The sequence below is a fragment of the Tachypleus tridentatus genome, chromosome 10 (assembly GCF_004210375.1).
Source record: "Tachypleus tridentatus isolate NWPU-2018 chromosome 10, ASM421037v1, whole genome shotgun sequence".
Lineage (NCBI taxonomy): Eukaryota > Metazoa > Arthropoda > Merostomata > Xiphosura > Limulidae > Tachypleus > Tachypleus tridentatus.
Window position 1 is genome coordinate 95416638 of NC_134834.1, and position 14288 is coordinate 95430925.

A 14288-nucleotide genomic window follows, 5' to 3' on the forward strand; every position below is an offset into this window, starting at 1 on the left:
TTCAAAAGTAAAAATAGTATATTAGAAAATCAAAATTTTGTAACAGATTCATCAAAATAAATTACATACAAATTGACACAAAAATTTAAGTACATTCTACTCTACAAAATATAAATCTATTGCATCTCAAACTACAAAGATTAAGAGAAAAAATGCTATAGTAGGAATGCATATAATGAGAAATAAGCAACTTAATTAGTTTCCTATGAACAGCATTTACAGTTGGTGTCACATAAACTAACCAATTAAATAAATTAGTGTTTCCAATCACCACTATTTTTTTATTACTTCAACATCCAAATATTTAAAAATATTGTTATTAAATCTGTGTGCTGACAAAAGCTATGCTTTTCAATTTCATAATAAACAATTTGTTTTTCTCTTTTTAACTTCAGGTTGTTCTGCCTTCGTAATTTGAGTGGAGTGGGGTTCATGATTCAAGATTTTTTGATTAAACTCCAACTTCTATCAAACTTGCTTACCTGGTCTTTGTTATGGTAAGCCTAGCAAGTCTATCAGCTACTTTCACTGATTTTGAAATTGCTGATTAAAGGGAAGTCATCTAACTAATTGGCAAAGCCTGCTACCAAGTTTTTACTTGTGCTGATACATACCATGATTTGATGAACACTATACTAGGTACTCAGTGGAGCTATAAATTATTTGATTAGTAAATACTATTAACTATTTAGCTCTAACTGTAATTAAACAATATTTTCACAAGGAGAAAATTAAACATTGTAGTGATATAAAGTTTAGAAAATAAACACTGAATAATAAAGTAACAGTTTATTTAAATTAACATTTTCAACATAACTGTTTTTTCTTTCTTGAAACTATATACATGTAGGTGTTAAAAAAAACAGCAACGAAACAAAACAGTTTCCAAGTGTTTCAAAGCTTACCGGATCCAATTTTTACTAAGCCATTATGTTGAATGAAAATCGTGTCACACGTCAAGTTACCATGAATAATAGGAGGTGAGCAGGAATGGAGGTATCTTTGAATAAGAGAAAAAACATTATACACTCATTTACGAGTGAAATGTTGGATAAAAGAATTAATGCGTTTTTTTCTCTTTCAAACACAGACTATGTTTAGAAAGAGCTGTCTTGTTACATACAAATACATCAGTCTTATCCTGTGAGTTATAGAAATACTGAATAATATTTTTTTTTGCAGTATGAAATACTTGGAAATGATTGAGTTACGGTGAAAGAAAAATATTTAACAAAAGAGAAGCACTTTGAGTAAATTCATAAAAGAGACAGCACAGTAGCATAATAATTTTCAAAAGATTAAAATAATTAACAGAATATAAAAAACTATGCTAGCTTCGATGAGACAAGCCTGTCTTTCTCAAGGGAAGGAGTGAAACTGTTTGCAGGTCTTTATTTTTAGATACCTATGGCAACAGTGTATTGCACATTCAGGTATAAAACAAGTCAAGTGGATCCCTCATCACTAATTAATCACACAAAAAATAACTTCTTTACCAGACTGAGTTCAAACCCCATTACATTTTCTTCTACAGGGTGTTACGGAAAGTCACTGTACACTTGTATATTTATTAACAGACAAAACTGCACAGTGACTTTCCAAACACCCTGTAGTTTTAAATATTTCAATCAATTCCATTATATTGTGTTGAAGGAAATACTTGGATCTGGTAGTACTTTATTGATTGACTTAAATGTTTTGTAATAATATAATAGGAAGATCACTAGAGGATTAGATGAAATTATTTCCCTGCCAATAGTAAGATATAAGTTTATGCACAAAGTTAGTATTTACATCAGTAAATCATCTTTCCCAATCAAAGCCTGAGCATGGGCAGTCCACTGTAATTTCTCCTTTCTAACATTTTAAATGAATGTGATGGAAAAGCTGGTCTCTATGTATGATATGTTAATACACTCAAATATCTTTAGACAATATTTTAGTCACACAATGCAAAAATAGGAAGTTAACACATAGAAAGTTACCAAAAATTAGCAAGTGTGAGCTCCTTCCTCAACAACTGATTTATACAGCTTTATTCTATGAAATTCTCAGCAAATACAAAACTTAAAACTGTTGCTGTTTCCTAATGGTTTAAACTGAACCTAATGACTAATTTTTCCAACTGGGTTAAATCTTAAAAGTGGACCACATACTGAAGATAAATTAACTGATGACTCTTAGATAACTGAAGGCCCTTTACCCTATTACCACTTGGTATCAAAGAAAATACATATTGCTTTAATATGGAATAGAATTATCAAGCTTATAAGACAGTGGTTAAATTTTCAAATACATTTGATGAAGGGAAAGTTAAGATAGAAACCCACTACCAATAATATGTTTTGCCCCTGAAGAAGAAAGTCCCACCTTTCTAAAGTGCTTGAGTTATAGGGTTTCTATTTCATTTCTATGAAGAATTCTTGAGTCTATATGTTTTTATAACATTATGAACAGTATATTTCTTTCCTTGTTTTTGTGACTGTTCTTGTACTGGTTAAACAATAGTCTATTTAAAGGAAAACTGTCACTGGATGGAAATGGAAAATTGACTAGTGTTACATATTCACAAAGCTGAGCATATAGTTAATTTAAACCTGTAAGACACCACTGATGAATAACAATTATATCATAAACACAAGAGAGTGAATAGAAATATCTGAACATAGATGAAACACAACACAACAATGAAATGGATTTGAAGTACTTATTTTCTAATTAGTTGGTGAACATGGATTCTTCAAATCTAAATGTATAAGACATTATAATTGTAGGTATCTATATATGTGGTAAGAAAAGTTCCACTTCATCACTTGGAAATGGCAAGCCTGGTCCGTAAAAACTAAGATTTTGTGTTTGGTTAAAAGTTACTAATTGGTGCATTATTATGCTAATATGTTGTTATTATTATTTAAAAGTAAATATATTACAAAGATTTTTCTAACAGAATCCCCATTCTGTAACTGAATTAAACATTTTTTACGTCATTCATTCGTTAAAATAACACACCATTTTTAAAAGTTTAAAGTTGGTGCACTATTATGCTAATATGTTGTTGTTGTTATTTAAAAGTAAATATATTACAAAGATTTTTCTAACAGAATCCCCATTCTTTAACTGAATTAAACATTTTTTACGTCATTCATTCCTTAAAATAACACACCATTTTTAAAAGTTTAAAGTTGGTGCACTATTATGCTAATATGTTGTTGTTATTTAAAAGTAAATATATTACAAAGATTTTTCTAACAGAATCCCCATTCTTTAACTGAATTAAATATTTTTCACGTCATTCATTCCTTAAAATAACACACCATTATTAAAAGTTTAACCAAAACAGTCATCTGAATAACAATGTAAATGTTTAGATTTGTGTGTGTGTGTGTGTGTGATAAAATTGGTGAATTTTCAAAACTTCTCTCTAAAATTAGTACAACATCGAATTAAACAATCAGTACTCAAACCTAAGCACAACAGAAAAGAAGCCAAAGAGCCTATGTATATTTGTAAAGTGGACTTTCCTTTATCAAGATTAAACAGCATTAGTTTTGCAATTTACTCTTGATAAAAAAACAAAGTCTACTTTCCAAAAGTGCTCAATTTATTGTGTTCCTTTTTGATTGTAACATTATTCTATGAATGTTATTTGTTTAGGATATCACAAGAACCTAACTGCAAGTCACTTTGGTACTTTATGATAAATACATGTAAAATACATTGGTTGAGTGACATAAATAATTACTTTTTAACATATGATTTCAATACACATGAAGCATAAATTAACACACTTTTAATTTAAGAGTATTTTCTAGGTTCAAGATTCCAATCCATTGGCAGCCAAAACAATCCTACCTGACAACTGTTACACAAAAGAACATTATGTACACATACCAGAACTCTTAACTACCCATGAACACACACACAGGTTACATATACTGTATTATAAACAATTTTAACTGCAGCATGAAACATATGTAGCACCTTCTATTTTCCTGTTACTTTTCATATTTATGTGCCACTGCTATGTCACATAATTTGGATTTAACATGCAACAAATGCTACACGTGAATATTTATGATAAACAAATTCAAAAGTGTTACAATGAAAGAATCACTTCATTAGAGTTGACATTCTTACAGGTCAATTTACTTACATACTAAATATAAACATTAACTTACCTCAGTGCTGACAGTATTTGCATGCACCACCGTTTCCATGCCTGCAGAAATGGAAAAACAAAAAACAAGACTAAATTCATAAATGTTCTTGCTAAAACTACATATGTTAAGACCACCAGTATGCAGATTGCTAATTATAAACATCATTCTTTCATATTTTTCCTGATTCTATTTCTTAAACCATCTTACATACTTGTGCAGAAGACAGAAAAGCAACATATTAAAAGTATATCATATATACTTTTTCTGAAATGTTTTTTTTTTGTATTTCACACAAAGCTGCTCTAGGGCTATCTGCGCAAGTCGTCCCTAATTTGCAGTGTAAGACTAGAGGGTAGTCAGCTAGTCATACCACCCACTGCCAACCCTTGGGCTAATCTTTTACCAACGAATAGCGGGATTGACTGTCACATTATAATGCCCCCACGGCTGAAAGGGAGAGCATGTTTGGTGCAATGGGGATTCAAACCTGTGACACTCAGGTTATGAGATGAACGCCCTAACCCACCTGGCAATGCCAGTGCCACTGTTCACCTTTCAGAACATGAGCAATATCTTAGTGTATATAAATATTTTATATTCTAGCTTATAATTATTGGTAATTTGTGTTCCTAATTCATAAGAATTAGCAGACTTTGTATTTGAACATCACAAACATATAAACTGAACCAATGCTCCATTTAACATATCACATGTCAAACAAAATCAATGTTTAGGTGTGTTCTTTTAACATTTACTTTTAAATTAAACACGTAACTAATATATAATAATAAGATTTGAATTATAACCTATAACTTGATGATATAAAACTTATTGATATTAATTCACAATATAGTAGTTCAACAAAAATTTGAATGCAAGCCAACAAATATGATGACTTGGCTTTCAACCCATGATGTGCCACAATAAAGTTACCAGTGTGATATATGTACACTTAAGTTAATAAATATTAAGTCACAAAACACAAGCTTTTTCCTAAAAAGTATTCAAAGAAAAATTTTAATTAAAAACATATTACGATTAGGAAAAATAAATCTGTGACAGTTATAGTAAGAATACCCTGAGTAGAGAAAAAAATATTTTTGTTAACAACTATCTTATCATGCACATGGTTAAGAGCATTAATTCATTTTGAGCTATATCAATACAACATTCTGCATAATATTTACATCTACACTGTAAACGTAAGCAATGTTCTGATTACATCTTTGGAATACGTTTATCAAGTTTCTATTTATGACGAAAACAGTAAAATGATTTTTGAAAATTTAAAAAAAATTGATAACAATTACTGCAATTAGAAATAAGTTAGTGATGCATAAATATCCTGTGTATGTTAGGTTAAACAAGAATAAAATTATGATGTTAATCAGTTGCTGAGGTTTATCCACATGCAAGTTGTATTTGTCACAGTACATTAAGTTTAAAATCTAAAAAGCTATAGAAATAAAAATAATTAATTTCATTATATATGCACATGTATCACAACATATGAAAATGTAAAACCCAATGAGTTGGTAAAAGTAAGTTGAGACTCTAATAATGACAGGAATATTTATTGAACATAACTTTTTATACTTTCACTTGGTTTCCAGAGCTTCCTTAGCAAATATAGAGCAAGACTGTATGAAAAATGTTTAACACAAAACTGTTTGTTTGTAAGAATATACATAAAATTGCTTCTTCACATGAAAGATAAAATTTTCCTATAATGAAAATATATTTCTGATAAGTACTTATTTCCCCTCACATGAATAGCTATTCTCATTCAGTGCTGCCCTCTATAAGCAATAAAACTTTTCATACATGCCACAAGTTCTTCTGTCTTCCCTGAGTTGGTAAAGACTCATTTCAGTATGTTTCTCATGCAAATCATCACGAGACAACCTTTTACCAATAAGAGCACAACACATTCTTGTTATGCATGTGACTTCCACAACTGAACATTACCAGACGATCACTTTGAGTTGTGGCAGAAATATGGAAGCACTTGTCTTCAGTGGGGGTGGAGGAAAGGTGGGAAGTATGAGGGAAGGTACGTACCTATTGGAAATAAATTTTCAGTATAACAAAATTATAGCTAGAATCCCACAACGAATAGGTGGAGGGACCAGTGCAAGGAACCAAAAAAACATCCAAAGGACACGCCATGAGATGAGAGAGTTAAAGTCAAAGATCTGTTGTGGAAGACCACACTATGTCTGAACCAGGTATACTCTTCACCTATCTTATAAAGATAGAGGAGTTCATCCAAAAGATACGGGAAAAACAATGGAAGTGTCTCCATGTGTACGGTGGTTAGGGCATGATGGACCTCACTCTTCAAGTCAACCACATCCAAAACCAACACTGGGAACCAACACCCACATGAGGGTTGAAACAGGAACTCCAATAAATGGAGTGAACTATCATTTGACATCTAATTCCTTTGGTTTTCATATGGTTTATAATCAAGGACATCATGTCATCTACACCAGCAGAACACCACTACATCATACTGCACTAAAAGGTATTTCAGTATTAATTTTCAGTATCAGCTTGGAACTGGAAACTGCACGAGGAGAAAAGAAGGGTGAAACTTTGAAGAGTTTGAAAGAACATCAACACCTGAAACAGTGCATATGGTGACCACAAAACACTCTTTTTAAAAGTAGACCAAACCAACACAAGGCATGGCAAGATGGGCAGCTAGTCCCTTCTGATTTACCCATGTAGTCCACGGGTGGTACTGTGTGGTATGAGCATATTTATGAATTAATTCCTTTGAGACGATAACCTTCAAGCGATCTTTTGAAACACCACCATCTCAACAGTGTGCACTGAATAGGAATGGAATATAATAAGCAAGTCGACATGGTCAAACAGTGTGGATATTATAGGTTGAACAATGCCCAATCAGGCACCACGTGCCACAGACGGGTATCCAGTAAGAAAATGAGGGTCATGTCCCTGAAAAAGAAGAGGCATATACATCAGAAAAGTACATGTCACAGTCACATGAAAGAGTGAATGATGGAAACAGGTGAGTGACAGTATTTCAACAGAGAAAAAACAGCTACCCAAAACAGAAAATGGGAGATGAATGTATGAGATGTAGTCCCAATGCTTGACAGATGAATTATCTCCAACTGATGGCAAGGAATACATGCATGAAAAAAAAATTGAAAGTGCATAATAGTAGTAAAATTTGATTGATTAGTTGTTTGGCATTTAATGGAGCAAAGCAACTAGGCTATCTGTGCCAAAAAAAGCAGTAAAAATTTAAAAGTAAAATTATTAAAAAAGGACTCGTGTTAAACAAAAGAATGTTTAATTTTTGAATTGAAAACTAAACTAGCATTAAAAAGGCCAATTGCCCCTCAAAAATTAAAAACACTCGTAAGGTGGACAATGTCATCATTGGCAATGCCATTGAGTCATAACAATGGCATGACAGTAAAATGTGGATTATTGTGACCTGAGTGTCATATAGACAATATATCAGTACATCAGTCCCAGACAAAAGAAAATGATGAGTTAGGACAATTTCTTCTTCCCACTCCTTAAGGAAACAAGGCAGCAAAGTCCAATAGAGGGTTTTATCTGGAAAAGCTTGTTTTCATGTTGTTCAAGTCTATTGCAAACTGGCATAGAGCCAAGCCTTGAATACAGGACCATAGTTCATGTATGAAACAGGCACAGCAGTGATAATTTCAGAACAGACAGACTTAGCTCCAGTGTTGGCGAGTTCGTTCCCATGAATACCAACGTGGTCTGGTATCCAGAAGAACTGGATAGAAGTAAATGTTAAAGAGAAATTGGCCAGTTGGTTTTGAATATTAGTAAGAACAGAGTGAAAACTAATGTGAAGCGATTCCAGGGACCGTAGAGAACTAAGCGAGTGGTCAACTAGTACAATTCGAGTACTGCTTAGCTTCTATGTGATCCAGGACAAGATAAATGGTGTACGGTTTGGCAGTGAACACAGAAACTATAGAGGGGATTCTGTGCACAACCACCAAACCACAATAAACCATGGCAGAGCCCACAGAGTTGCCTGATTTCGACTCTGTCTGTATACGTGGGAATGAAAGGATGGTTCAAAGAATGTTCAGCAAATAAAAAATGGTACTTCCAATCGGGAGTATCCACTTTTCTCAGATGACTGAAAGATAGGTCACATTAGGGGATGGTAATAAGTCATGGTTTGACCAAGTAGATACAGCAATGTTATCCAAGGACAGGCTAACTTCATCCAACTTCGCCTTGATACGAAGGCCAAAAGGAACAATGGCAGATTGTCTAATCTGATAAAGCATAGCCCACTGAAAAAAGAATAAATGGGAATAAAAGGATTGTTTAAAAGATGTTCAGTAAATAAAAGATGGTACTTTCAATCATGATTATTTGCTTTTCTGAGATGACTCAAAGTAAGATCACACTTGGAGATGGTAATGTCATCCAAGGAATGAATTGGGTCTTTTTCAGAAAAGCATGGCCCACTGAAGAAGGAAAACACAACTTCAGGTGGAATGTTGTGGTAAGGATCAAAGTTTTGAAGCATACAGTAAAGACAGTTGCAAAGAGCAGAGGTGTAGAAGAGGTCCATAAAACTTTGTGTACAAACTCTGGACTGGGGAAGTGCAGAAAGCCTCCGTGCAGAACCAAAGCCCTCGATGATGAACAGGATCCAGCATCTTCAAGGCTGAGATCCTAACAGAGCCATAGATCAGAAACCCATAGTCCAGCTTCGATCAAATGAGAGCACAATATATCTTAAGCATAGAACATCAATCTGCTACACAAGAGATGGAAGAGAGAAAACAGAGGATGTTTAGTGCCCTTGTACACTTGATGTGTGTTATAAAGGTCAGCTAACAGTCAAATATAAACCCCAAGCACTAGGCCTCAGAGACCATGGGAAGCAGAACTTCACTGATACAGATTTCAGGATTGGGTTGGATATCCTATTGGTGGCAAAAGTGCATGCACAGGGTTTTAGAGAGAGAAAAGATAAAACTATCTGGTGTGATCCACTTCAGTAAATGACTGAGGACAGTCTGTAGCTACCACTCAACAAACCTTATGTTCAATGACTGACACAAGATATGGAAGTCATCAATGAACAACCATTTGCAACAGTAAGAAGGAGTTGTCCAGTGATGGTATTAAGCTATACATAAAAAGTGTGACACTCGAGACACAGCCCTGAGAGACTCCAAGTTCCTGTATGAAAGAAATGGAAAGAGTCAAACCTACATGAACTTGGAATTGTCTGCCCATTAAACTATTTTCAATAAAAATGGGCAAATGACCATGCAACCCCAATAAATAGAGGCCTCACAAAATGCCATACCTCTACGTTGTACCATAAGCCTTCTCAAGGTCAAAGAATACTGACACAAGATGCCACTTCCGAAAGGTTTTTCTGATTGACAATAAATCGAATCAGGTGGTTCATGGTAGAGTGCTGTGATCAAAACCTACACTGAGTGGGCAAAAGGAGATTGTTTAATTCAAGGAACCAAACAAGATTAGCCTTAACCATCCTCTCTAAAATCTTACAGAGACAGCTCACCAAGGGATTTAGATAGTAGTTTGAAAAAATCTTAGGATCCTTCCCAGATAAATGTAGGACAACAGCCTGGTGCCACACATCAGAAAAACATTCTTTTGCCAGATTCTATTAAAAACAACCAGAAGAATAGCAAGAGAAGCAGGAGAGAGACAGCACAGCATCTCATAATGTATATCATAAGGTCCGACTGATGTACTGCCAGACCGATGAGGAGCCAAATTGAGTTCCACTAGTATAAAGGGATGTTGAAAGTCATAGAGAGAATCAGCCCAAAAGAAAAAAAGAGGCAATTGTCCTGCCTAAGTCTTGATGCCTAAGAATGTGGAAGATGAAACAGAAGTGCTAGATACCTGGAAAAAGCTCTCACAGAGAGTATCAGCAATGCTCTGGGCATCAGCAACTTCCTGGCTATCAGAAAGCAAGATCTAAAGGAAAACAGAATTATACTGCCCACTGACCTTCAAATCTTGTCCCATATGACTTTGGAACTGGTGATAGAAGAGATGCTGGTTGTGAATTTAATCTAAGATTTCTTCCCTGTGGATTACTATCAACTCTCATGAAAAGTGAGAGAATAGTGAAATGGAGCAGACTGAGAGATCAATGACAGTAAAAAACTAAGTAGGTGCATGAAAATAAGTATAAGAACCAGTACCAAAGAAAGGTAGTGATCTGAAAACATATGCTCCATGGAGTGACCCCCTCCCATCAATATCAGCATCTCCCCAGAGGAGATTATGTCCATTAAAGTCCCCTCGGATTAAAAATGGAAATGGCAACTGTTCATCGAGAGCATCAAGGCCTGATGATTGGTCTTTTGAGGAGACAGGTAGAGAGAACAATCATTGATTGTATAACCCAAGGAAACATGGATGGCTACGGCCTCTAAGGGTGTGTCGAGTAGCAAAGACAGGGTGGGTACATGCTGATCGACCAGCAATGCCACCCCTCCATGTAATTTTCCATCACACAATCTGTCATTTCTGTATAAAGAAATGTGCCAAAGGGTGACTGTAGTGGCAGGTTTCAGAAACGTTTCTTATAAGGAAAGATGCACAAGATGACAGGGATCAATCAGCACCTTGATATCATCTATATTAGAGTGGAAACCTCGACAGTTCCACTGTATCAATGTGGCCATTTTTATTTATGTTTAGGAGAAATGGGCAGAGAGGCCTTCTGTTTTTCACCATGTTTTTCTTCTTTATTTTCTTCATTCGAAGGAGGTCAACCGAGTTCCATGGATCCTCCCCTGGATCAACTGGGCAGGTCTCTGGCACTGGAAGAAGATTCCAGTGACTGAAGGCATGAATGAATTATCACCCTGCATATTGGGACCAGAGAAGATGGACCTGAGGAAACACCTGAACCCAGAACTAAAGGAAGTGGATCCAGGAATCTGCTGGAAGGAGTGGTAGGGTTAGAGATGGAGGTTGATATTGATTCATGAACTTCCTTAACCATAGAGGGCAAAATAATTTTTCACATGGTTTGAGACATATGCTACTACAATAAGAGTGTAGACAGATCTCTCTGTGGTGAAATAGTGGACAGTAACTTGCAAGCCTTGGGGTAAGAAATGTTGTGAACTGTTTTTAAATGCTGTACCTCTTTTTCCTTCACCCATGTAGAGCATGAATGAAAGGAAGATGGGTAAAAGCCAGTACAATTAGCACAATGAGGGTCTATTTCACATTAATAGGCATTGTGATCCTTTGCCAATGCAATGAGCACATATCAAAAAACCACAACATGATGTCTTTGAGTGACTGAACTGCTGATATTGGAAACATCTGTGAGGATTTAGAATATATGGCCATACATTGCAATTTAGATAAGCTTCTTTGATAGTGGGCAGGTGGGTATGGTAATGTAAACATTCAAATTAGAGCACTGATCAACATCATAATTCTATCTTTGCGAGTGGAGATATGCCTAACTGCAGAAACTCCTTGGGTGGAGAAACCAGTGAGGATCTCTGACTTGGGGGTGTTTTTTAAACATCTCTCAACAATAATTTCTCATGATGAATTAATAATAGCAAAGAGGTAAGTTGGTAGATATTCAATGTTTATTGGCACAAAGCTATCTGTGCCAGACAAGATGTGGTACAATATAGGTATAGGGTAATTAAGGTAAAAAGTAAAATATGTAAAATTAGGAACTGCCAGGAAGACTGAAGTAGGAAGTATACTCTTGATGTCAGCCCCTTTGAAGTTGGCTTTTCCAGTCCTGGGTTCAGTTCAAAAGGAAAAGAAAAACTAAAATGTGTAAAATTAAGACATGCCTGGAAGACTGAAGTATCAAGATCGAATTTGCAGTCAGTCACCTGAAGTTGGCCTTTCCAGTCTTGGGTTCAAGTCAAAATAAAAATTGAAATGTGTAAAAGAAATCATGCTAAAACACAATATAGTCCAATAAAAAACCTCAAATTAAGTGTAAAAGACAAATGGCTCTTAAAAATGTAAAAACATGAGTGAGATAGGCAGTATCACCTATAACATGGGCCAAAGTCAAGGGCAAACCTGCCTTACAAATATCTTAAAATGGTGTCATCGTTTTAGGTTGTAATGATGGCATGATAATAAAATGTGGATGATTGTGATCTAGGTGCCACATAGACCACACATTGGTACAGCAATACCAGATAAAAGGAAGTGGTGGGTTAAAAACTGTGGCCAATGTGTAGCCTTGCCAAAACAACTTCCTCACTTCGATCTTTACAGAAGCAAGAGGGCCAAAGACCAAGAGAAGGTTTGATTTGAAAGAGCTTGTTATGGTGTTGCTCATTCCAGGTTGCCTGCCATCTGGTGTACAGTCTGGATTTGATAACTGGATGTATGCTATGGGTACTGGGATGTTATATCCAGAACAGAAAGACTTTGCTGCTCTGTTGGCCAGTTCATTTCCACAAATACCAACATGACCTGGTATCCAAAAGAATTGGATGAAGACAGATGAGAGAGAAAGATGGGCCAGTTTGATGACTATCATGGAATGATTCCAGGGCCAGTAGACAGCTGAGTGAGTCCACATATATTGTACAATATGTATAATGCATCAGTTAAATATGATGTAGGGCAAGAGAGATGGCATATAATTTGGCAATGAAAACAGAAACTGTGGGGGAGAGTTTGTGTGCCACAATTAAACTGTCACAAACCATGGCTGAGCCCACTGATTTGGAACCATCTGTATATATAGGAATGGATGGATCATATGAAAAATGTTCAGCAAGGAATAAGCGATATTTCCAATCGGGTGTATCTGCTTTCCTCAGATGACTCAAAGATAGGTTACAACTGGGGACAGTAATTTGCCATGGTGGAATAGGCTGATTTGAAGAAACTGCAATGTTATTCAAGGAGAAATCCAAATCTTCTAATTGTGCCTGGATACAGAGACTAAAAGGAACAATGGAAAATTTTCTGTTATTAAAAAGTATGGTCCATTATGGTTGGGAAACACAACTCCAGGTAGGATGCTGTAGTAAGGATCGAAGTTTAGAAGCATACATTAGAGACAGTTGCAAATGGCAAATATATAGAGGGGGTTCATGAGATTCCACATACTGACATTGCAAGCTCCAATGCAAAGCCAAAGCCTCTGGTGATGGACAGGATACAACATTTTCAGTGCTGAGGTTCTGGAAGAACTATAAACTACAGACCCATAGTCGAGTTTGGATCGGACAAGGTCACGATAAATTTTGAGTATGAGTACCTGCTTCCCAAGAAGTAGAAGAGAGGACATGGAGAATGTTCAATGTTCTTAGACATTTGATGTAAAGTTGCTTGATATGGGATATAAATTTAATTTACAATCAAATATAAGACCTAAGAACTTTGCCTCAGGGACAATAGAAAGTACATCATCATCAAGATGGAGTTCTGGATGTGGGTGGATTCCCTGTTTGCAGCAGAAATATATACAAATGGTTTTAGAGAGTGAAAGTTTAAAACCATTTGCTGTGGTCCACTTCAGTATCTGATTGACTGTGGTTTGTAGCAGCCGTTCAATAAACCTCATGTTTGATGACTGACATGAGATGTGAAAGTCATCAACAAAAAGACCATTTGCAAGTGTAGGGGGTAGCTGTTCACAGATGGCATTAATCTTTATAATGAAAAGTGTGACACTCAGAATACAACCCTGAGGTACTCATAGTTCCTGTGGGAAAAAAATGAGAAAGTGTTGAGACAACACAAACTTGGAATTGGCACTTCATTAAGAATTGCTTGATAAAAAGGGGTAAGTTGCCACACAAACCACACAAGTGAAGGTCTCGTAAGATGCCATATCTCCATGTTGTATCATAAGCTTTTTCTAAATAAAAAAAAACTGTAACAAGATGTTGTCACCTTAAAAAGGTTTCTCTGATTGATGTTTCAAGGCAAATTTAGTGGTCTATCGTAAAGTATTGTCTTTCGGAACACACACTGAGTAGGTGAGAGTAGGTTGTTTGATTCAATAAACCAAACAAGGCAGGCATTGATTATCCTCTCTAAGATCTTACTGAGACAACTTGTCAAAGCAATTGGACGGTAATTCGA

The 14288-nt window shown here is 35.4% G+C and overlaps 1 protein-coding gene across 1 annotated transcript in view; it reads right to left on the minus strand.

Annotated features, from left to right (window-relative positions):
* LOC143229907 (nuclear receptor-binding protein-like) overlaps positions 1 to 14288 on the minus strand; it is a 66516-nt gene that overhangs the window by 26755 nt on the left and 25473 nt on the right. The window contains exons 4-5 of the mRNA XM_076462776.1: positions 4179 to 4219; positions 906 to 1000 (exon numbers count right to left, since the gene is read on the minus strand). Coding sequence (XP_076318891.1) covers positions 906 to 1000; positions 4179 to 4219 — 136 coding nt within the window. The remainder of the gene's footprint in view (positions 1 to 905; positions 1001 to 4178; positions 4220 to 14288) is intronic.